The sequence below is a fragment of the Alexandromys fortis genome, unplaced genomic scaffold, assembly GCF_014885135.2.
Source record: "Alexandromys fortis isolate MF-2015 unplaced genomic scaffold, M_Fortis_MF-2015_v1.1 scaffold_235, whole genome shotgun sequence".
NCBI classification, from domain to species: Eukaryota; Metazoa; Chordata; class Mammalia; order Rodentia; family Cricetidae; genus Alexandromys; species Alexandromys fortis.
The window spans coordinates 1,226,867-1,250,762 of record NW_026068114.1 but is presented as its reverse complement, the minus strand read 5'-3'; the positions used below and the strand labels follow the sequence as shown (position 1 = coordinate 1,250,762).

The 23,896-nt window shown below is 44.2% G+C and overlaps 1 protein-coding gene across 11 annotated transcripts; it reads right to left on the bottom strand.

Annotated features, from left to right (window-relative positions):
* Positions 1–1,656: 1,656 nt before the first annotated feature.
* On the bottom strand, positions 1,657–23,880 carry Prkab2 (protein kinase AMP-activated non-catalytic subunit beta 2). Of its 11 annotated transcripts, none has more exons than XR_007589110.1 (9): positions 19,273–23,880; positions 18,879–19,056; positions 15,035–15,201; positions 11,408–11,501; positions 11,114–11,234; positions 8,518–8,651; positions 7,222–7,883; positions 6,987–7,024; positions 1,657–6,010 (listed from the first exon to the last, which is right to left on the bottom strand). XR_007589110.1 is itself a non-coding variant. In XM_050124774.1 (9 exons), exons 2-9 carry the CDS (start codon positions 19,029–19,031, stop codon positions 5,992–5,994), a joined length of 795 nt encoding a protein of 264 aa, XP_049980731.1. In that variant the 5' UTR covers positions 19,032–19,056; positions 19,273–23,880; the 3' UTR covers positions 1,657–5,991. The 11 variants fall into 11 exon arrangements, 5 of the variants coding, with proteins under 5 accessions (XP_049980731.1, XP_049980732.1, XP_049980730.1 ...); XR_007589109.1 differs by having other exon boundaries at positions 1,657–5,621; XM_050124774.1 differs by having other exon boundaries at positions 7,815–7,883.
* Between the last annotated feature and the right edge of the window lie 16 nt (positions 23,881–23,896).

Sequence of the window (23,896 nt, the reverse complement as noted above, 5' to 3'; positions counted from 1 at the left end):
GACAGGAACCAAAAAACTACTGAGAAACCCTGTCTCGAAAAAAAAAAAGAAAGAAAGAAAATAAGAAAAAAAAAGGAAGATGGCTCAGCTGTTTCCATTATGGAAGAATTTGATCTGGGAATGAGTCTCTCCAAGGAGAGAACTCTGAGAATATGACAGAATCCTGAGAGACACCGAAAACAAAGCTCCAACTTCACATAGTCAGTTGGAGCAGCGGAAGATGTGTTAGCCAGGTGGCTGGAGTTTTCATAGGAATCCCTCCCCATTTTCTTCTGCCTACCTCTCAAAGCCACTATCTTCCTATTCTTGAGAAACGGGGCTTCAGTTAATGATTTCATAATGATTGAGCCTGATTTTCCACATTTAAGAATGGCAGCCCCTCCCCCCCCCCCCAGAATCAGGACCCCTGAGGAAGGGAGGCAGAAAGACTCTAAGAGCCAGCGATCAGGGAGGACCAGACCAAGAGCATCTTCTGAACCTGACAGAACCCATGAACCCACAACCCACAGCAGCTGGAGTTTTCCTGCGCAAGATCAAGGTTAGGTGACGTTCCAGACTGGAAAGGAAAGGCCTTGAGTCCCCACCCCATCTGAGAAGCTATGGGCAGTTGGTAGCTTCTGGAGGAGAGCAGTTTTAAGGGTGTGGTCCATGGGGGCGGGGGGCTACCACACACCTGTGAATGGTCCAACACCCATGAGCATATAAACAGCACAAACAAGACTCCATGGGATTAAAAAGAGACAAGTTGGGGGAGGGTGAAGAGCTGGAGATGGATCTGGGAGCACTGGGGATGTAAATGACCAAAATATATCATACTCATGTATGAAATCCCATAGAATAAAAATATTACTTTTACAAATGACGGAGGCCTGGAGAGGTATTTGCTGCACTAGCCTGAAGTCCCAAGGTTGGATCCCGAGCACCCAGGCATAAATCTGGCATGGCAATGCACTCCCTCCCAGCGTTTCTAGCCCCGGGAAGGAAAGGCAGGAGGATCGCTGGGGCTTGTTGGCCGGCTAGCTAGTCTATCAGTGGGTGGGTGAGTTCCTACTTCTCTGAGAGATCCTGAGCAATAAAGGTGGAGAGCAATAGAAGGGAATATCTGACTGGCCTGGTAAGATATCCACCATGGTACAATAGTGGCGCGTTCATCGTGGGGTGGCATATAGTCTATTCTCACAGTGAGGTATATAATTTAGTAGACAAGTAGAGAGGGCTCAGGAGAGTGGTCCCCATCCCTGCGTTTATCAGAATCCCCTGGGAATTTTAAAAGTTCATACATGTGGACCTCACACCTACGATTTCCACTTAACTGAGTTGGAGGCAGCAGACAGTCATCAGTATGCTTAGGTTCCCTGTTGGGGATAACAATGAACAGTCCGGGAAGACAATCATTGGCCTAAGAGCTCAGCTAATCCAGCACAGGACAAGAGCTACACATGCAGTCAATTTGTAGAAAATGCTGGAAACAAACAATTGAGAGTTGCATTCCTGTAGTTAACTGGCACGGCCTGGGACAGAAAAAGGACAAGCGGTAGACGTGCCTGTCCTTCAGCGATGGCTTCTCCAGTCATGACAATTCACACCTTCAGGTTCTGCTCATACCTCGACTTTACCAGCTTCTGACAGCAGGATCAGCAAATGACTCAAATACAATTGCTGTATAATGCTTTTATTAGACAGTTTATTGGACAAAACAAACCCTCATTTTCATGTCCCATTATACAGTTTTCAGGCAGGTCACTGTCCAGTTGAGAACGAACTGAAGCAGTTTTGCAGTCAGCATCAAAGACCACAGACAGCGCCAGTGAAGAGCCCCATGCGTATGGAACCGTCTTCGCATCCTCACCCCCGCTGCACAACAAAGTGCTAGAGTGGAAACCACCAACACCCGCCGAATTCAGTCTCAGACAGACCACCTGGTACAGAACTTAGGACGAATTAACACTGGTATCGGGCTGGCCTAGAATGATAGCTGCAGAAGGCATTCTACCGAGGGGAACAGATGATGGCCAACACCTGATACAACTCTTCCTGTGTCCTGACTGTATAATCTGACACCCACAAATACCTAATATTTAGTATTTCACACCAATTGTAATGAAAAAGTACTGTGCCACACACAATTCTGTTGGAACTACTCAGTGTTTTACTTTTAGTGAAGCTTGCTTACTTCAAAACACTAGTGAGAATCACAAGTGGAGACAAAGTCCAGCTCAGGCTCCAAGAGGGAGCACATCCTACAAGTAGCCGACTTGAGACTTTTTCTTCTTCCCTATGATTGAAAAAAAGATTGGGCTTTTTATCCCAAACACTTCCTAAGTTCACTGCAGAAATCAGTCCTTAGTCTCCAGCTGTGACGGTCACTAAAGGATAGAAAAATGCCTAGACCAGAGAGTTCTGGAGATCCTCACTCCCGCCAAGTCTCCTCTTCAGAGTCACTGGAGCCTGCAGTCCGACAGAAGATGGCGAGAACTTGGCTTTGAGCATGAGTCATAATACAGGAACAAAATACTTATCTGCTTTCTTAAGCCCCAAATCACAAGAACACGAGGACAAAAGTATCTCTAGAAGAGTGGCTATCACACACTCACTCACACGCATAGGGACATGTTGCATATTGTTTTGAGGTCAAACATTTAAAGCCCTGTTCCCCCATTTTCCCTTCCCTTCCCTTCAGCAGCATGCATAGAATACTGACACCTTTCAGAAGATTTATGGAAGATCCATTAGATCAACAAGAAACCAAAGCCAATAGGAGTGGATGAGGTTCTCCTTTGTACTTCATACTTGAGAGGCCAGTGCTCTCGAAGCTGGATGTGCCCTGTGGGAGTGCTGCCTACAGTGGATAAACCCCACTCCAGTCTAGGTTGACAGGAAGTGGATTAACAGCTATTGTATGAAAGTTCTTCACTCAGACAAAGCCACAACCTGTTTTTTGGGTAGCATTTGACTTGAGACCCTGGTGAACTTGTCTTACTGACCAACGACATCAAACAGAATGCAGAGGAAAGGCAGAGGACAAACCCAACAAGAGGCTGAGAGAAGACATTTTACAGGCTGCTAAGGTGTCCGTACAATGAAATCCAAGGATCCAGGCTGTGCCCAGCTTTAATTTTTTTCGCTTTTAAAGAGGATATTTTCAGTTCCAAGTTACTTGACCCTTCAGCCTCCCGGTACCACTCCTCAGCTCGTTCATCACTTCCGTTTCCTCATAACCCTCAAACGGCATCACGGCTGGATAAGAGGTAGGCGGCCCTTCTTCGGGGCTGCTTTACCAACTCTGACTGAAAGTTCCCATAGGTGAAGAGAAAAAGGAAATTTAAGAAGACTAAAATGTTTTTGCCTTATTTCCAAATTCTACTAACCTTACTAACCTTTTGACTTTATAAAACTGTCCTTTAAGGTAACTAATAGAAAAGCAGTGACCTCCTCTGTCCTGGTGACAATGACAGAGCTCCCCAGGGAGGAGACCAGCAAACTTGAGAAGGGGCTATGGTTTCCAGATGAGAAGCAAGAAGGACATGAAGGTCACCAGCACCAAAACCCTGTCACCACAGCCACACCTGATAAGACAGTCTCAGCCTGCGACTGGAGACAGCTTCCCAACCCTTCTACTGCTACACCCGTGTGGAGTAAAATTTAATCCACGAACAGAGGATTCCAGCTCGTACGTTAACAAGGACAGATACGAGAGAAGCCACTGCGTACAACCGAGATCGAATCCTCCTCCATGGCCCACTTCTAGATGGGCACTGGCAAACACAACAAAAAGCTTTCCAGTGGAACCGCAGAGCCTCCGAGTTGGTTATGATAGGATTAGACCTTAGTTTCCAAAAGGGCACACCATCCAGAAAGTTGGCTGACAGTACATATTCTCCACAAGAGAGGAGGGAGAAGTGGCTCAGGGTGGAGGGAGCAGTACTTACCCCACCAAATTACCTATCAAGGCATTTACCAATCTGTATTCCCCCTGTGAAACATCCCATTTCCAGCTTCACACTTGTGATCAAGGAGGTCTCAGAATCCAAAGAGGACGTCTGTGTCAACGGGTGGGAAAGTCAGGAGGTAGCTAAACTGACCTGCAGATCCCTCAGTGTGGCTGGCTCATCTCAGCAAACATGAAGTCTCTCAACCATAAACGTTTAATGCTTGACTTGCATTTATCTGCAAAACGGGAAGTGTCAAGATACTGGGAGAAAGTATTTTCTTTGAAACCTGAGTGGGTTGAGTACTTTTCAGTCCATGATAATCAATGACCCACTCCATCGTCAAACACATTTGAAAGAGGCAAAAGAAAAAACATCTCGTTAAAACTTGGTGCAAAGAACAACACTGAGCATGGTTATGAATACCAGGGGTAGTTCCTCACCTTGCACATCTTTAAAGCTAGGGACATCTAGTATGTGCGTCTGATGAGCCTGCAGGAACGAACTCAGGTCCAAAGTAGTGCTTGGGTAATGAGGTACACATGTCTGGTCATATTGACCCAGGACTGTAGAATTCCCTATACTGGAGAAGAAAATCTTAAGAACCATTTCTCAAAAGCCTGAGCTTCTTTAATCGACATTAACACTGATGGATATGCTTCTTTATATTATTAAAGAAAAACGTAGGCATATAAAACTCTTTCAGGGATAAAAGATATGGGAGGCTCCCTAATTCTATATTACAAACCATCTGCTGTGATAAAGAGCAGCTGGAAACAGGCCCAGGCCCGGGAGAAGCCCTGTGAGCACGTGCCATGCAGTCATTACATAGGACCACACTGAAGAGCTGCATCTGTCTTGATTCTGAACCATGGCTTTTCTTTAGACGTTAAAGTAAGCTCTAACATACTGGGTTTGGCCCGTGCTGGGCTAAAAAGGAGGCCCTGGCACCTCCAGTCTCCGAGGTGAGTCTAATCCCATACAACTTTCCAAAGGGTCATGTATGAGATCTGAGGGAAACTACTACACAGAATACATAAAATGAGGAGCGTTCTTGTGGGGCATCTAGTGTCATATAAAAACCACAGTAGACTGCGTCACATACTGTGGGAATACAGAATCAATCCATGCAAGGAAAGCCACCTGCAATGAGGCAGCTGTAAGGAGGGCTGCAGCCTGGCACACAGCTGACCCTTTGACACCAGGGTACAGCTTCAGAACCTCTGCCTGACAAGGATCCTAAGAGTTTGCTATTCTTTCACTTTAGGAAAAGAAGCTTCCGGTACACTCATTCCTGCGGCCACAGCTTCCCACTCAGGCCCTGGCAACTACCCACAGGCAGAGAGAACCTAAACAGCTGGGCTAGGAGGCTCCCAGTAACCTTCTTCTCATATGCATATATGTGGTTTTGTTTTTCTTAAAATAAACTCCATGAACTCATAAAGCTCTCATCTGCAATCAAATGCAAAAGCAGAGCCCTCTACTTAGAGGCTCTGAAACACACGTATCAGCCTCAACACAAATCAGCCTTCCAGTCTCAGAGGAGACTGGGTCAGTTCAAAGGCAAGGGAGATGTTGCTCCAGAATCCTTGGAGGCAAGGAGAGATGTCCTCTTCAAATGGGCTTATATAGCAAGGTGGTGACATACTTCTTCTTGTAGCGATGTGTTGCACTAAGAACCATCACGCTGTCCTGCAGGGGAGAAAAAGCACACACAGCTAACTGGTTAATCTGGGTGGCTGCAGATCTCCCCAGCTGTCAATCTTTCACAGACACTCACTGTCTCGCTAAAGTACTCCAATAAAAGCAACTGGATGGAGGGAAGGGTTATTTTGGCTCAAGGTTCTGGATTATAGTCCTTATGCCAGGGAGGCCACGGCATCAGGAAGCTGAAGCAGCTGATCACATTGCAGGTTTGTGTTCAGCGTATTTACCTTGCCCAGGGAATGGCCTGCCCGCATTAAGAAGGGTCTTCGTATACCCAATTAATGTGTTCAACATAACTCCCCACAGGTATGCTCAGACTCGCACCTCAGGGTGTTGACAACACCAACCAATACATTCACGTTTCAAGAGACAGTCTGAAATAAGAGAAAGAGGCTGCTTTTGCTGTCAAATCCAACTCAGTTCCAGTCCAGACTCCTGTTGTGGTATTGGCTGGTAGTCTTGAGTTGTCTATATGATGGTCTCTATGTCCCTCTGCCCCTTTTAAGACTTCTTCAAAGGGCAAGAGCTACCAGTAAAGTGGTTCTGAGGATCACGAGAGACGATCAGACCAAAGATCTGATACATAAAAGGTCACGAGGAAACACTCATTTACAACTTTACTCCCCTTCTCATTTCAAATTACAATATTAGCCCTGAGTCTAGCAAGGGAAAAGGGCGCTGTCAATCATTTCCAGAACGAAATGTTAACTGTAGTAAGGAAGGGAAATGATCCTTCTCAGAACTCATCCCTAAGCCCTGAAGCAGGTCCAACTGCCACTTGACACCAAGGACAAACTCGTAATGTGCTCTCTGACCTGGAGAGAACCGTGGGGGTTCCTGACTATCCTTAAAGTTCAGGAAGCTTCCTTAGACAGCCATTCTGGTGGGTCAATTCTACATGGCGGAACAAGCTGAGAACCCAGTCAGGCCAAACAGTCAGCACTGACCTGTGTCATAAGCAGAACAAGGGAGCAAAGGCACCAAAACCCAAGATGTATAAAAGAGCATGGTTGTACCACAGAAGAGGTGACAAGGGACACCAACTGACAGCCACAGAGCAGTCACAGGAGACAAAATTCTACCAGATCTCAAAGAACCCCAAAAGTCCAACACAGAGAAGATAGCAGTCTGCTATTTTCCTTCACCCTGGACTACCCACAAAGACCATGTCCCAGAATGACACTCCATCTAGACTGTGCTAAGACACTGGCAGGTGAACTCTGCTCCACAGGAGCTGCAGATGTGGGGGCAGGTGAAAGAGAAGCACCCGTGAGAAGACCTGCGTGGTGACAGGCAGGAAAGAGCAGGGGTGAGGTTAGCAGGACTGGAACTCAGCCCTCTTATACTTACTGGCAATCTGACCTTCTCTGAGTCTTAAGTTTCTTTATCTATAAAACAGGGGTTAAAAATAATACTTACTTCTCCAGGTTACTAGGAAAATGAAATTCAGTATATTAAATTTTGTATACACCTACATAATCTATTAAAGTCAGCTCTATCAGTGACCTCCCTGTTCTCACTGCACATCTAAGAAATCTAAGCAGCTTCCAGAGAAACAGCTGGGAGTCACCCTAGGTACACTTACTTAGAATATCTGGGAGGAGACTTCTCAATCTGACTTCCACCAACTTCTCCAAGTAGTTCCCACGAGGATCAGCTTAGCCAGCCAGAGAACTACATACCTTTATGCTAACAGTGAAGCCACAGAGACATTAAGGCAACAGAGAAACTAAGAACTCTAGGGCAGGGTGGGAAAGACACAGACCATCTGGTCACACTGCCTCCTTACCTACAACCCAAGAGATGGAAATGCTTGGGGACACAAGAGGATATCTCAACATAGCTCGATTCCACATTTTAAGAAGTTTTACTGTCTCATTCAAGCATTTTTTGAAGGACCTGATTTTCAGCACGTAGGATCCAACTAGTATGAACTCAAGCTTAAGTAAACAGATGGTACAAAGGGTCCAGCCGCTCACAGACACTGGGAAGCAGAAAGGTCCCCATCACTGACAGTTTAGTTAGCCTGAACACAGGCAAAGACTGGGGTTAAAATCCAGTAGCCTGCGAGGGAAGAAAAAGACAGCTCTTCTATTTGACTGTCAGTTCCACTGGAGAACATGCATGACTCTTACCCTTCCAGTCAGGAGGCTGTGCAACACCAGGGCCACCACTCACCTTAATGGACAGCGCATAGAGATGGTTTAGCATAACATGGTTGGGCTCAGGAAGTAAGGCCGGGTCACACTAGGGGAAAAAAACAACCCCCAACCCCGAAAATGTGATTAAATGCAGACAAGACAAATGGTGTACTGTTCCTCTGGACTGGTAAGGATTCTAAATAGGTACACTGTCTCCTATGAATCATGCATCCCAGGTCATAAAATCTGGAAAAATCCCTAGTCTATGGATGAAATGCTAAGCCTAACATCTGTAATTTTCCTTTATAGAATCAAAACAAAAACCTTGCTAATAAATATAGAAGGTTTGGATGAAAGGGCAGAAATAATTTTCCTGGAAATCAACTATCAACAAAGCAAAACAGAGATAAAAATTATTTACATAAAACGTTGTAAATTTTTTTACATCCCCCTAATGAAAGTATCCTTATCTTGTGTTGGAATAGAAGTCACAGCAGACTTGGTTCCAGCATAGATTGGTTCTGACTTTACTATAAACAGAAACAACTATAAATTCTGCTATTGGTACCTACAGAAGTCACAGTTTAGTCCTTGAAAAAGGATTCCACAGTGATCTCGACGTGCACACAGCTGACTGCCTTGTCACATGTGTCATAATCCCAGCCCCACGGTTACTGAAGTTTGGCCTCAATGTCCTAGAGATTCCCCAGATACTCTAGCAACCTGCTCAGAATACTCACTGAAATATTAGTGTCTTTGTTAAGAATAACTTGGAGTAGTTGAGGGGGCAGGATGGGTGGGGATTTGAATCTCTCCTCAGATCGGAACACATACATTTCTTGACCATAAGGCCCTGGCGGTGAACTGGACAGGTCTGAAAAATATTTATACAAACATGAAGGAAAGTTGAAGGGTTAGTAACAATGCATGTGAAAGCTATCAATGCACATATTAATCTTATATGTAGCACAAGTCCTGGAGCATAAGGATCTGTGACCTACTGGGCCAGTAACCGTAAGGAAGCAGAGGCAATGTCGGAGTCGTCCTGATCATGGACCGGGAGGCTTCCCAACATGCACCATGATGTGAGGAAGCGGTGAGGCCAGGACCTAGGCTCCAGGAAACCAGCTCTATTCGTCAGCCACATGACCGAGGAAGATCCCTTTACTATGGTCGGTTTCCTCATCCATAAGATAAAAATCTTCCTCATTCAAAATGTTTTTGAGGAAATCAAAGTGATGGTGGCTATGAAGGTGTTCTGTGAACTCAGTGTGAAAAGATTTCATCGTCTTTCTACCAAAGCAACAGACAATGTTAGACACTCTAAGTCTACAACGATTACAGCAGACAGAACAAAACCTTGCTGTAGTCAAGGAAGTGCAGATGTAAGCTACACTAAAACACCACTTCACACTCAGCGGGATGGCTGCCGCTGAAATGGCAAGCACTGGCAAAAGTGTGGAGAAACTCGAAGCTTCAAACTACAGTATTTCCATCACTAGCAGAAATGAGTAATAGTAGAGCCACTTTGAAAAACAGTATGGTCATCCTCAAACAGTTAATCAAACTTTGTGACCCAGTACTGAGTGTTCCCATCTAAGATAAAACATAAGCCCACCCAAAAACCTGACCATGAGTGCTATAAGCAGTATTAAAAGAGCTCCCAAGAGGAACAAATTCCAAATGTCTGTCAACAATGGGTGGATAATCAAAAAGGAATTGTCATACCGTAGACTTCTATTCAGCTATAAAAGTACTGATACATGTTTCAACAGGCACCAAAGCCCCGGAAGCCCGCTAAGTGAAAGAAGCCACATGGTATATGATTACGTTTCTATGAACTGTCCAGAACAGGCAATTCCATATGGTAGTTTTGTGACTGACACAGGGCAGAGAAGAGAAAGAGATGGGAACAGTCTTTCTTTGGAGGTGACAGTGGTTTTAAAACTCAATATACTAAAAAAATGGATAAACTGTACAATTCAATGTGTTTTAGGTTATCAGAATTCTACTTAAAAATAAAAAGTATTTATGCTAAACTTACAAAAATTAAATGAACTATGTTTTCTTAGTTTTAAATTTTTAAATTTTACAGCTCTACAAAAAAGACTTTAATAAGTTTATTTTAATAACTCAGATTTGCTTCAATATATGAGGCAAACGGACAGAAGCGGCAACAATGCCGTATTTAACAAAACTTCAAATACGCAGACCAGGGAACTTCTCAAAGCACGGCCAGTTGTGGTCACATTACCCACAGAACACCACTGGGAAATAACACAGGGCAATTTCCACGTGCTGTCCATTTACTAAAACATCTAAGCTGGACATTGGAAAGTCAGGCACATGGCCACGCCCATTATCTGCATATTCCTAATAAATGGACTCTGTGCCTTCCATACTGGGTGAGGAAACGGGGTGAACCCGAAACTGTGCTAGGCTTCTCACTACAGAATGATGACTGACTGCCAAATACTCTGTGGTTACTCTGCAGATCATAATATAATCACAGTTCTAGTGGCCTCACAGTTTTTAAGATCACCACCCCTTCAGCCAATAAGAATGCTCACCATAACTTTCTGAGTTTATATACTGAAATATTTTCTCAGTTGATAGTTACTATGCTATGGGCTACCTGTCCCTCATCCACAAGATCCTGCTGTGTACATTAGAACTGAGGTCACTGAGGGTCTGAGCCCTGGATTTTACTACCGGCAGCTGGCTGCACGATGGCATGACAAGCAGCAGAGGCAGGCGCTGCAGGCTCAGTGGAGAAGGCACACTCCATACAGTAATGAGAGAGTAGCTATGAAGTGGTTTGTAAAACGTGCCTCAGCTGCTAGAGAGAACAAGCACAGACAAAGACCTTGGGAAAGGGTATTCCACCCTGCATACTCAATTCCATGGAGAACAACCACTGCTTTGTTTTCTTTCTTTTTCTCTCTCCCTCAGTGGCAATTATACTTGAAGGCTTTCATAAAACTGTAACTGTCAGGTGAGCTCTCAAACTAGCTGACTCAGGTTAGAAAGACACACCAGACATTTCCAGTCTTTATAGATAATATCACTAGATGCTAATGGAAATTATGAAATCTTACTGGAAACAGCTTTTGAAACCACAGGGTACTGGAGGTTATATAAAGGTAAAATGGAAAACAGTGTATCAGAGTAAAAAAGGCAGACATGCCATGAATTTGTGTTAGAGTGGGATATGTGGGGTGTGATTAATGAGATTCCTGAGAAGAAGTGAAAATACAAATAAAATAAGAAACCACTTTGGGGAAGGAATATGCACTGTAAGAAAGACAAAAAGAGAAAGCAATAGTCCAGAATTACCTCGGCAGGATGTCTCAGAGCTCTCCATGGAGTCTAACTTTAAAGCATCAAATACTTCAAAGTCAGATTTCTTGACATGGATCAAATTATTAATTGTGCCAAGCTGACTGGTAACCACAGGCTGAAACAGTGAACAATAACAAAATGATTGGATTCCCTTTTCAAATCCATCTTCTTCACCCAACCTCCCCTTTACTTTTCTAAAAAGTCTCTAGTAGGGAGCTGTCTACTGAACCAGAGGACAGTAAGTCACAATGAGGCCACTGAGGCTCTCCTGCAAATCAAGGCCCTTACCTCTGATGGATCATGAACCCACTGTCCATCCACAAAGAATTTGTACTGGTGTTCTCCCTCTGGAAGATCCAGGATGGCAACAAAGTCATTATGACTAGGGAAGCAAACAGAAGGTCAAACAGTTCAAGTTCCTTAAAGAAGACAGAATGGAGACAGGGGCAATGATGTCACCATCCCAATGCCCTTCTACATTCCTAAACTACCACAGGCCTTGTGCCCACCCCGCCCCCATGCAAAGTATAAATGCACCCTCTTTTTCTATATCACTCAAGACATGTCCCTGTCAACCTCTCCCAATAACGTCATTCTTATCCAAACCCTGTGGGGGAGAAAAGGTGGGTGCTTTATCTTAGTAAACTGCTTTGTTCCAGCAGAACAGATTTCTTGGTGATGGGGGAGAGTCTTCTGTTTTGTGTTAATTTCATTGGTTAAATAAAGAGACTGCCTGGCCCTTTAATAGGACAGAAAATTAGGTAGGCGGAGTAAACAGAACAGAATGCTGGGAGAAAGAAACTGAGTCAGTGAGTCACCATGATTCTCCTACAGGACACAGACGCAGGTTAAGATCTTCCCTGGTAAGACACCTTGTAGTGTTACAGGGATATTAGAAATGGGTTAGATCGATATGTAAGAGCTAGCCAATAAGAGGCTGGAACTAATGGGCCAGGCAGTGTTTAAAAGAATATAGTTTCCATGTAATTATTTCGGGTATAAAGCTAGCTGTGCAGGCTGCCGGGTGGCGGGGACAAAGCCCCGCTCTTATTACAACAGAGTGGCGCCCAGACGTGATGGACTAAATCCACTTAAAAACCTGAGAAGGCTTAAAAATAAGAAAAAGAGAGTTTAATGCAGCTTTTTGCTCTTTGTGGTTGGCATGCCGCAGAGAGAAATTGTCCTGACTCAGCAGCAGGAAAAAATTGGCTGTTTTAAAATGCCGGCTTTCTGGGCTGTGCCGCCATTGCCATCTCTGTCTGGCTCCTACAGGAGACAGAGTCTTTGAATGGAGCATTTGGAGTAAAGTGCTACAGCTTGCTTGATGGCAATGTGGACTGCTGTGTGCCTGGAACTGTGTGTGTGTCTCAGGGGCACCAAATGGCTCTGAGGCGGGAGTGGCTCAGCTCTCCATGCTGAACTGAGCTGGTCTCAAGCAGGAACTACCATAATTACTGTGATAACTGCAGTTAAGGTTTTGACTGGGCAGGACACAGGCAGTACCGTATTACCTGTACATGGTGCGACTTAAGTTTTTAAAGAACTGCTTAACATTTTAAGAAATGCTCCTGGATAGTAAAAAAATTACAGATTCACAATAAAACAGATTCAGACAAACCACTAAATGGATCACAGTGTTGGATGAGTGTACGTAGGCTTGAGAGAGAGAAAAAAAAAAGTATATAGAGAGAATAAAGTTAATGCCTTAAAAAAAAGGGTAAAGTCTTTAAAGAGACAGATTACAGATAGTTAAGAGATTAAAAGAAATAAAGAAAAATAAGCCATGTAAAAATGGAAAATTCACAGAGAGTCTGGATTATGTACATTGTGTTTTCTTTAAAATTTTTGACTGTGAAGGAGCTAAGTACAGAGAGACATTTCATTACATGGGCTGCCAAGCTAAACCAGAATGGATATAAGGGTATTACGATTTCAAAATTTGGGTCTAAGGATATGATGCTTTGGAGAGGGTCTTCTTTTGTTTTCACAGAGGACCAGACCCTGTGGATTGATTCTATCCTGATATGGTATGATAGACCACGACCTCCCGAAAAGTTGCTGTGAACACCCTCAAAAAATTACTTCACTCAACTGCTGAACTGCCTACTGAGATGAACCTAGCACACAGGTTATACCATGAAAGACCTAATTAACAACGCCCCCATTCAGCAGGAAGCAGTTTGGAGAGAAAAAACTGTGCCCATGTTCCCAAAATATTGTTTATAAATGTTCTTTTACATTTAAAGGGGGAAATGATATAGGTATAAATAATTTGCATAGGTATGGATTTTAAGGTCAATTTTGTTATGTGTATATATATTTCTGATCTTGATTAAGGTATTGTGATTGTGTAGTTCATTTTTAAAATGTAATGTATAATTAGGAAATATAGGTTGTTAATGGATAATCACAAATAATAGTCAAGCTTGTAGTCATGTTAGATTTTCTAGATATATAGAGATATATTTCAATTAGGTAGGCATTTTTCATATCTTTCAAAGACTACAGAACATGGCATTTAATGTTTTAATAACTTAGAGTTTTTCATGACAATGAGACATGTCTGCTCCTGGAAACACCAATCTATTTCAAGAGGAAGATGGGCATCGAAGAGGCTCCTTTATGGAGTTTGATAGCCATTTTGGCAAGAAACTGCTCTTGCCTGGACTGTTGCATAAACTGGACACAAAGAACCCGCAGAGAGAGGACTGCTGAACTTGCCTAAAGGTGAGATGGTCTTTTAGGGTTCCTGACTCATGAAAGAGTCTGCGAGACATTCTGCAGGACACAGCAGAAAGTGACTGAACTGTCTTTGAAATTTCCTGCTTCATGGAAAAGTCGGCTGGATACTATGGGCCTGAAGGCCAAAGATGGATGCCCCAACGGTACAGAGGAACTTTGGGTGACTGTCCAGGCAGCGAGATGTCTCTGTCATTTCTAGAGTTTTGATTTCTTGTTTGCTTAGGTAATATTATATCCTTCTGGAGTCTTTGATGGAGTTGAAGAATGGATAGTTATAGTTTTCCTTAGTTATGATAAAAAATAAAATATAATTATTGTAACTGTAATTCTTACTTGATAACTGTTTTGTTATATGTAATCTTACTATGTTAAAGTGAAAGCCTTTCTTTTTTGTTTAAACAGAAAAGGGGGAAATATTACAACATCTTGGGGCTGGGGAGATGGGCTCAGCCAGGAAGAGTGTTCCTTTTGAGTTTGAGGACCTAAGTTTGAATCCTTAGTTTCCACATCAAAAGCTGGGCATGGCTACACATGCCTGAATCTCCAGCATTGGGGAGCAGAGACAAGCAGACCTGGAGAAAACTGTCGGTCAGTAAAGCTAGCTGAAATGGAGAAATTCTAGCTCAGTGAGCTTGTCTCAAGATAACAAGGCTGACAGCCACAGAGGGAGATATTTAGGTCTTGCTGTGGCCTCCACATGTACACACATGGGCACACATGACTGCATGTACATGTATGTATCATGTACATGTATATACACTCATATTACACATGAAGAACAGAGTTCTCACAAGTATGAATAAGGTAAAAGATAGATTTGGGTTGGGAAATATTTCAGGGTACTCTTTCCATATTTTGGTGAGCCTTTTCTGGAAAATGACCTATTGCACAAAAGGTCACTCTGACAACCACATAAATCACTCACTTGCTTTGCCAGCAATGAACTGGCATTACACTTAGAATGTCACAATGTATTTTGCTTTAATACAGAAATCAAAGCAATAGGAATTAGCTAATTCCAGACAAGAAATGGCTTGAGAAACACAGTCCTGAAGAATGCACCCACAATGCTGTTAGAAACTCCCCCCCCCCAGTCCTAGTCTGTCCCCTAAGAAAGGCGATCAGGTGTCTGTTCCTGCATTCTATACACTCAACGGAGACATGTGCCCTCACCTCTTAATCAGTGGAATCTTAGTGCTCCAGTTGTTGAAAGACCCAGAGATGAAGACCTCCTTGCCTCCTTCAGACCAGCGGATAACGGTGGGCCGGGCCTGCTGGGTGGGCTTCACAGAATCATCCAAGTCCTGCTGCCAGGGTACAAACTCTTTGTCCCCAGGGAGCTGTAAGAAGGAGTAGGTCATCCCTAGAATAAATTATGACCCAAGGGTTTTTAAGAGGTAAGTTTCCCAAGGGTATTAAAGGTTCTAGGCTTCAACTAAAGATAGCTACCCTAAATTCAGCGTTAAATCACAGTTTGAACAAACTACAGAAAAGACATGGTCAAATAGTCTATGTTCCAGCATTGCCTGAATCACAGCCCACTGCCTGGAATGTATTCATCATTCTCCTTGCAGAGCCTCTGGGTCACCCTTCAAACACACAGACAACCTTCAAACCCTTCCTCCAGTCTAACTGGTGTGCAGGCAATAGACTATGCTTCTGAGAGCCTCTTACGAGAAAAAAAATGTAAGAAAGCCAAGTACTATTCTTTAAAAAACAATTAAGCCAGGTATATGTTTTTTCAGAGGCAAACTGGTCTTGACTGTCAACTGTGATAAAGTTATAGATACCAAAATTCGTAAGTAATTAACAATGCTGTTTAAGCTACTAGGTTATACAATAGAACATTAAATATTTAAGGGGGTGCTGGACAGATGGCTCAGTAGTTAAGAGCACTGGTTGCTTTTCCAGAGGACCCAGGTTCAATCCCCAACACTCACATGGCAGCTCACAACCGTCTACAATCCCAGTTCCAGGGGATCTGACATCCTCATACAGACAAATGTGCACATAAAAATAAATAAATAAAAATGTAGATACTTGGGGTGGAAATGCAGTTCTGTGTAGGAGCGCGGAAGCTGGAGGTTTCATCTCCAGCACCATCATCAATCATGGATTGACACCAATTCCAAAGTCAGACTCCTGATTGGTACAGAGGAAATGGCTGTGAAACCTTCCCTGCTAATTGCAGCCAGGTTCATATAATTACCCCAGGAGGATGGCTAACATTCTGGAGCTAGGGGGCACAGGACCAAAATTATCTTCCTTGAGCAAAAGCAGACCCATTACTAAATGGGGTTTATAGGCTTCTGAGAAAAATGAATTCTTTAGTTTCTTTCCATTTCCATCCTTCGGGACAAGTGTGGGGAACTGCAGCCAGTGAGCAGATGGCTTTTTACAAAGCTTTTGTTTGGAAACAGCCACCCACTTGTTTGTGTACAACATTCTGGGTGGGTGGTGGTGGTGGTGTAGACCTGGACAGTTACGACCACAGACTATGTATGACCCAGAGTCTAAGTTACTTATTATGTGGTCTTTTACAGACTGGAACAGGGCTGTATGGTACCAAGTCAAACTTACAAACAAAGCAATGAAGGTTAGCATAAGAAAGGACTAGCTTATTTATTTGGGCTTTCCCCTGCTTTTTCCAAAATGAAAATGTTTACCTTCCATTCTGTCTCCCAGTAGTCCTTAAAACTACTGTACAAGCACACAGCAGAGTAGATGGAGAAAGAAATGCAGAGGCTTTTACATCATTCAGGAGACTGGATTAAGACCAAGCTTTGGACTCCACTGTCACAAAAAACCACGGGGGAGGGGGCAACGGATCATTGGGAATGTTTACATTCGCCTAAGAACAACCCTCAGATTTGATTCGCAAATAGGATCCAAGAACATATTTTTAAAGCTTTCGGGTAATTTATACTGTAATTAATTATGTTATAGTAAACAAAAACATGTTTTGTTTTGTTTCCTAGGAGGTCAAATTCTCACTCTAGTCCAGACTGGCAGTGATCCTCCTGCCTCAGCCTCTGAACAGCTGCAATTACAGGCCTGAGCCACTATCGTATCCGCTTTAAGGTTGTCTTGTGAAGTACACCCTAAAATGTTAGAAATGAGGTACCCTAAAATGTTAAAATTGTTATTTGTTGACATCTGTTTCAGAGTAGCTGGTGGAAGATGGCTTGGAGAACAGAAAAACACTCCTTCACCTTTCACCGCCACTTAAACCGGGTGACATATCCACAGTTTATTTTATGAATGTGTCAGATTTCCCACAAGGTTTTTAAACCAATCTTGGGGATCCTAATGTACAAACAGGATGGAGAACCCCTGAGTCTACTAGAAAGCCTGACCTTTGAAGCAAAGATGTCCTCCCCTCCCCCTACTGTTTCTATCCATTACTTTTAGGACTGGGGATTTTCAGTTTAGGATTTGAAAGCGCTACACTATTAATACGCCTGGCTTTGGAGCACAGCCCTTCCACTTATGACATGACATTTCTGTGCTAGGAGCGACTGCAGCTGACTAGCAGAAAGACTGTTTACTGAGTTGAGCCATCAGCAAAACTACCAGGAACAGCAGCAAACCGGCAATTCAAAATACGGCCTGCAGATGATGAAGGGAGATTGCTGGGGAGGGCACATGAACTCTAAAGTTTTTCCATCTGGCTGAGACGGGGAATTGCTGGAACTACTTTTCTCATTTCACGAACGGCAAGGTGTTAGGGAAAGAACGTTCCAAAACAGGCCCAAACTCACACAGAGCAACCTGGCTCTTAGTCAGGGCACCAATTGCTGCAGTCACAGTTTGAATGTACCCAAAGCCTGAGTCATCAATGTAGGAATAAGCAAAAATACACGGCCTGTCACCCTGGATAAGCTTTGGAGAAGAAAATCCAGGCTGAGCGCAGAGCCCAAACGATGAGGAAGAAGTCCTAAGGTTGGAGAGGAAAGAGGGAACAAAGAACCCCAAGAAATGCCCAGCTCAACACCTCTCTCTTCCTAACGGTGTTCTCAGTCAGAATCCAAGAAAATCAGCCGTAAAATCCAAATTTCACTTGCTGTCAAAGCGGTAAATAAAACTCTATTCACTTGCCTAAGCCTCAGCTCAGTGGAGATGGATAAAATGATAAACGTCAAATACATTCCAATCCTCTCCAACCCTCCGGGCTTTCTTTTTCACTCTAGACAGCCCACTTGGAGAAATTAAATGTATTTAATGCTGACATTTCGAAAAGAGATTAGGAACGTTAGGGTAGCAATCACTGCTGTCAGCTCCATCTGCCTCTTCTTTTGCGTGAACGAGACTGCGGGCCTTTGGCTGAAAGTGTTCGGGGCAGTTGTGGATGGCTTTGAGCCTCAGGCAACATCTTGGAGTACTGCAGGGGAGCGAAGGGAAGTAACTTGCTCTCCCGCAAAGCGCAGCCAGGTGTGCAAAAAGCACAGCTACAGACGGCACGTTTATAAAAAACTGAGCCGTTAATCAAAGGATGTCCTGTATTGATCCCCAAGACTAGGCTAATGTATTCAAACAGTTAAGTGATGGCTGCTGAGAGCCACGCAAAAGGGGGCTAGGATCAAACGAGGGGGTGCAGTGCACCTGAGAGATTGAGAACGCTATCTACACAAAGACATTTTCAGGGAAAAGAAATTCATTTAGCTATCTTGAGGCCAACGTGAGAAACGGAGCCTGAATCAGCAGCTCACACAACGCACCGTCTTAAGTTTCGCTCACAACCTATACATCCTGCAAGCTCTACAAGAAGGCAGCGTCAGGTAGACCCAAGGATGGGGCGAGCAGGGGACGTGTCTCTGGTACCCGTCCTAAAAGCCTGGCCCACAGATCGGTCAGAACAGCAGGAAAAGTCAGCGCTTCCATCCTAATTGGAGGTAGTACCTAGGAGGCATTAGCACTCCACATCTCTGCCCGCGGGAAAGCCCTTTAATTAAAACACCGGTAACCCCTGGGAGTGAGAACCAAGAAGAGCGAAGCAGCCGACAGCCGGTTACCTCACCTTGGAGTCGGGCAGGCTGAAGACGCTGGGGTCGTCGGTGCTCCCCACCATGATCTTGTGCTCCTTGCCCGGGCCATGGCCGCCGCCCTCGGCTCGCGCAGCCTTGGCACCGTGGCGCTCCCCGGACACCCGCTCGCTGGTGGTGTTTCCCATGGCTGCGGCTCGAGTTGGGGGCAACCTGCCGCGGGGAACGACACCGGGCGGGGAACACCCCGCGGCCGCGTCAGGGGCGTCCCGGCCCCGCCCCTGCGCCCGGGAAGGGAATCCCCGCCGCAGGAGGCCGCGCCCGGGGTCCCCGCCCTTGCCCACTTCGGGGACGCCTCAGCTGGGGAACCCGCTCCTGGAGCCTCCTCCGCCCTGCAGCACCGGCCCCGCACACCCTCGCGCCGCTCACCTCTGGCGTTGTGCTCCGGGATCCCCGGGCCACACGCACGCCGGCTGTTCGGCGTACAGAGAGACCAATAAAGTTGTTGAAATTGAAGCCGCGCCCCGAGCCGGCGACCCGGGTTTCCTCCTAAAATGGCTACAAGGCCCGCGGCGCGGACCCGCCTCTGTTCACGGCCCCGCCCACCGGTCCTCTTGTCCCGCCCCCTGCGTGCCAGCCCCGCCCCCTCTCCAGCCCTAGTCGCCTGCCGCTCTAGCCACCGGCGCCAGGGCCGCCTCTGTGGTGGTTGCGTGCGCACCTTCATCTTGGGGCGGGGCAGAGGGTGGGGTCAGGGTCGCCGTAGGGGCGAGGCTCAAGGGTCTCATGCTCTAGCCTCTAGTCTAGACGATTTTGGAAGCACAACTACTTTAGAAAGGCCGAATCCGAGGTCTTATGCCCTAGGTACGGAATTAGAATCTGCACTTTAACAAGATCACAGCCAACTACTTGGCCGCGGCAGAGAGCGGAGCCACATTCTGATGGTTTCATATTCCGCTTACAACTCTGCCAAGCAACCTCTTTTTAATTGTCCCAGGAGGTAGTGAAATAAAGACGCCTGAGGTGTGACTGGCAGGTACTGCAGAAGGCTTGCTTATCTGTGGTGCCCAACTTATCATAGTGGTATTTTCTCTTAACTGTGAATGTGTGAATTGCACGCATTCAGTTCATGATATTTAGCCCAGGAGGCAACAGAGCAGTTGAGAGAGCATGGTAGGCTGGGAGTATACCTCTGGACTAGCGATTTGAAACCAGCAGACTAAAAAGTGAAGGCAAAGCAGGCTGTTGCAGGGCACAGGCATAGCCTAGTGAGCTGAGGAGAACTGGTTTGGGAGATTAGGATGCCTGCTACTGAGATTTCATGGGCCCTCCAGTCATTAGCACTCGCAGTATCCTCGACAATATCAAGACTGTAGATTGGTGAGGCGAGGTAGACCGGAAAGCCATCTGGGTAAGAAAGTCATAGGGAAGCCTAGAGAGATGGCTCGGTGATTAAGAGGACCCAAGTTTGGTTCCCTGCACCGACATGGTGGCTTCGGAGGGATCTGACATCTGATGCACATCCAGACCTGCAGGCGAGACACTCATATACAGATAAAAAAATGTCAAAATAATCATAGAACTGAAGAGTAAGGTGGCAGAGAGTGCTGGGGGGTCTACCTTAACATCCATTTCTCTCCTCCTTAAAAAATCATTGACTTCAAACTTGGGATACTGTCCATCTCCAGTATTTCACACAGAGATGTATTTCTTAGCCTCCCCAGTACATAGATGGGTGGAAATGTTATGTAGAACTGTTAAGTCTTTCTCCATTTCTCTCTCCTTGTGTATAGGATGCCCATAGAATGGCTAGCGCACCAGCAACCACTTTGGATCACGAGGCAGGTAGAAACAGTGGGATGGCAAAAACTATGCACCTAGCAAATCATCTCATAAAAGATGTCTACCTCCAGACATCTTTGTTTTCATGAGAGGAAAATAAATGTCAATCATGTTAGGCTACTGTGGTCTACTGCTTTTCTGTTAAATGTAGCCGGACCTAATCCTAATTGGTACATTTGTATTGGTGAAGTACTGATTACACAGATTTTAAAATCACCTTCAGTAACAACTGTGTCTACAGACAGAAGCATTGCGCTGGCCACTAAAGTCTTCACTGAATGAAGGGGGATAAATGGGTCTATAAATAGTTACAACCAGAAGGGGTAATGGGAGCTTCACCAGAGCTGGCAAGCAGGAGAAAGCAAACAGAAACAGCAACAGGATCTGGGTATTGTGAGAATCGAGGGAGAGCTAAGCCATGCTTTCTGTGCTAAGATCTAGACTTGAAAAGACCCACTTGCCTGAGGAAATAAGTTGTATACCAACACCTGTTTAAAACCATACAGTGCTACAAGAATACACTTTTCACTTTATGAAAAGTAATCAGACTTCTCATAGTTGGGAAGGGAGTGCAATCTTTTAATACGGCCACAAGAGCAAAACGTGTACATGCATGAATCAGTACATGGTCTTCAGGAACTCCACTCGGTAGAGCAATATCCTGTTCTGGTCTTGCCTTCAGCTTGGTTCAGAAATCAATGATGATTTGTAGTTTTAAACATTCTAAGTGGAATGATCGAGTCGAATCAATTTAAAATTACATGATTTGAAAGAAGCCTGTGGCATTACTGATGATAAGGAGAGACAACATTCCCGGAGGCGCAATACTTCAATATCTTTCTTTACAAGCTAAATGAGAAGAATTTTACATTGAAAAGAAGAAAAGCTCAGAGGCAGGGCTTCCATGTATTTTTTAACAAAAGCAATCTTCGTATTAAAAGAAAAATCTCAGATCCATTTTAATAATGAGAGACAATTTCCAAAGGATTGGGGAAGGAAAAAGACCTCAGGAACCATTCCAGGGCTCAGTGCTCAAGTTCACAGAATGTACACTGTGTAAAATGTTAGGCAGCTGTCCAAATACATGCAAGATTAGGAAAGAGTTTGAATTCTTACATATTTGCTTCTGTAAATTTGTGTTATTCTAATGCTGCTCTTTGAGCTGCTCAAACTTATCCCCTCCTTCGGTGATTGACAGCAGCCCATTTAGAGACACACTACCCAGCAGCTGTTTCTGAAGATACCCTGCCTGCATGTCCAGTACCTATGCCCAGGAAGTCAGGAAGCTCAGTGATCCTGATAGCTGATGCTTCTTAACTTCTGAAGTTCAGTTCTGTCGTGGGATATTTGTACACTGTGTGAAGATGCTGTGATTGGTGTAATAATAATAATAATAAAGCTAACGGACCAATAGCTAGGCAGGAGGTAGAGGCTGGACTTCCGGGCAGAGAGAGAGAAACTGGGAGGAGGAATCTAGGTGCACGATTTTACTAGCAGACTCAGAGCGAGTTGGGTGTGCTGTACTAAAAAGAGGTAACGGAGCCATGTGGCAGAACAAAGAATTAACAAAAATGGGTTAATTATGTTGGGGGAATGCCTGAGCTAAGGCTAAGTTTTCGTAATTAATAATAAGTCTCTGAGTCCTTATGTGCGGGCTGCTGGTCCAAAGGTAGCCCGACAAGAAAGCTTGCTACACAGTTTGTTTCCTGTTTCTCTGAATGACTTGTGTAGCACACAACTGGTCTAGACAGAATGCCCCAGTTAATATTAATGTCAGTAAAAATGGATTTTAACTTCCGACATAAATGGCCTCATTGACTCTTATTGTGTAGACTCTGAAGGAAGGAGAGGGTGGAGGTGGGGTACCAATCATACTGGCAGACCCCACCTCAGCAGCCGGCCTTCACTTACTTCCTCAGCTAAAGTCTTACTGGATCCTACTAGAGGCACTTACACATTGAGCCAAGACAGCTAAGCAAAACCCCCAAATTCTTCAACCAACCTATTGAAAGATGCCAAACTCTCTCAATGACTTTTAAAACCAAGGAACAATTTCTTTTCTTGTTTTACGTTTTTTTTTGTTATTGTTGTCATTTGAGGCAAGTTCTCACTAGGTAAACCTACTTGGCCTGAAACTCACTATGTGGACTAGGCTGGTCTTGAACTTGTAATGAGCCTTTGCCTGAAACTTCTAAGTTCTGGAATTCCAGGTATGTGGCACTGTGCTCAGTCTAGTAGTTTCTTTATTAAAGAGAGCAGAAGTAGGGGGTAGGGAGATGGCTCGGTGAGAGGATTTGTTAATGAAAGCAAGAGAACCCAAGTTCAAATCCCCAGTACCCATATTAAAGATGGGCCTATTCAGTTATAATATTAAAAACATCTGGTAGGTAGTGAATTGTATCAGAAGAAGAGTTCTATGTAGTCAGTCCTTTATTAGATTGACTTGGGAATATCCGCTCAGTTCATATATATCAATGAGTATTTATTAAGCAGGTGTTACACATCAGAACTTGGCTAAACACATGTTTTCGTTTTGCTATTCAACGCCCTCGCTGTATTAATCATGAAGTTAGGAGTTTTTCACAGTCTGCCTCCTTGATCTTGGACTTCCAGCCCTCAGCACTAAATGATTAATTCTTGCTGAACTGCCTTCTTCAGGAATTCCTGAGATAGACATGTTGTCTTTGATTACAATGTCAAGTTGTAATCAATTTGTGCTTGATAATAAAAGCAGTCTTTTTCAAGATTACAAACTGAAATCTAGGTATACAAGGTTAGACATACGGTAGTCAAATTTTAAAAGATTTCTGCTAATGACAGATGAAAGGTGATAAAAGAGGACCTGACTTCATCGCCTGGGAATTTCCAGAAGGAAAAAGTGGAGACTCAAGAGAGGAAAAAAGATGAGAGGAACTGATAAATGAAACCCCAGCATTGCAGAAGGAAAACCAAGGTAGATAGATAGATAGATAGATAGATAGATAGATAGATAGATAGATAGATAGATGAATGATATATAGATATATAGATGATAGATACATAGATGATATATAGATAGATATATAGATGATAGATAGATAGATGATAGATAATAGAAAGATAGATAGATGATAGATAGATAGATGATAGATAGATAGATAGATGATAGATAATAGAAAGATAGATAGATAGATAGATAGATAGATAGATGATAGATGATTGATAGATAGATAGA

Bases quoted from the DNA above. Each gene is read 5' to 3' on its own strand.
- Prkab2 (XM_050124772.1), bottom strand. From the start codon at position 19,031: ATGGGAAACACCACCAGCGAGCGGGTGTCCGGGGAGCGCCACGGTGCC. The intron at 11,235-11,407 runs GTAAGGGCCTTG...TCACTGTTTCAG, and splicing joins GGGTTCATGATCCATCAGAG to CCTGTGGTTACCAGTCAGCT. The intron at 8,652-11,113 runs GTAATTCTGGAC...AATATTTTTCAG, and splicing joins CTCTGAGACATCCTGCCGAG to ACCTGTCCAGTTCACCGCCA.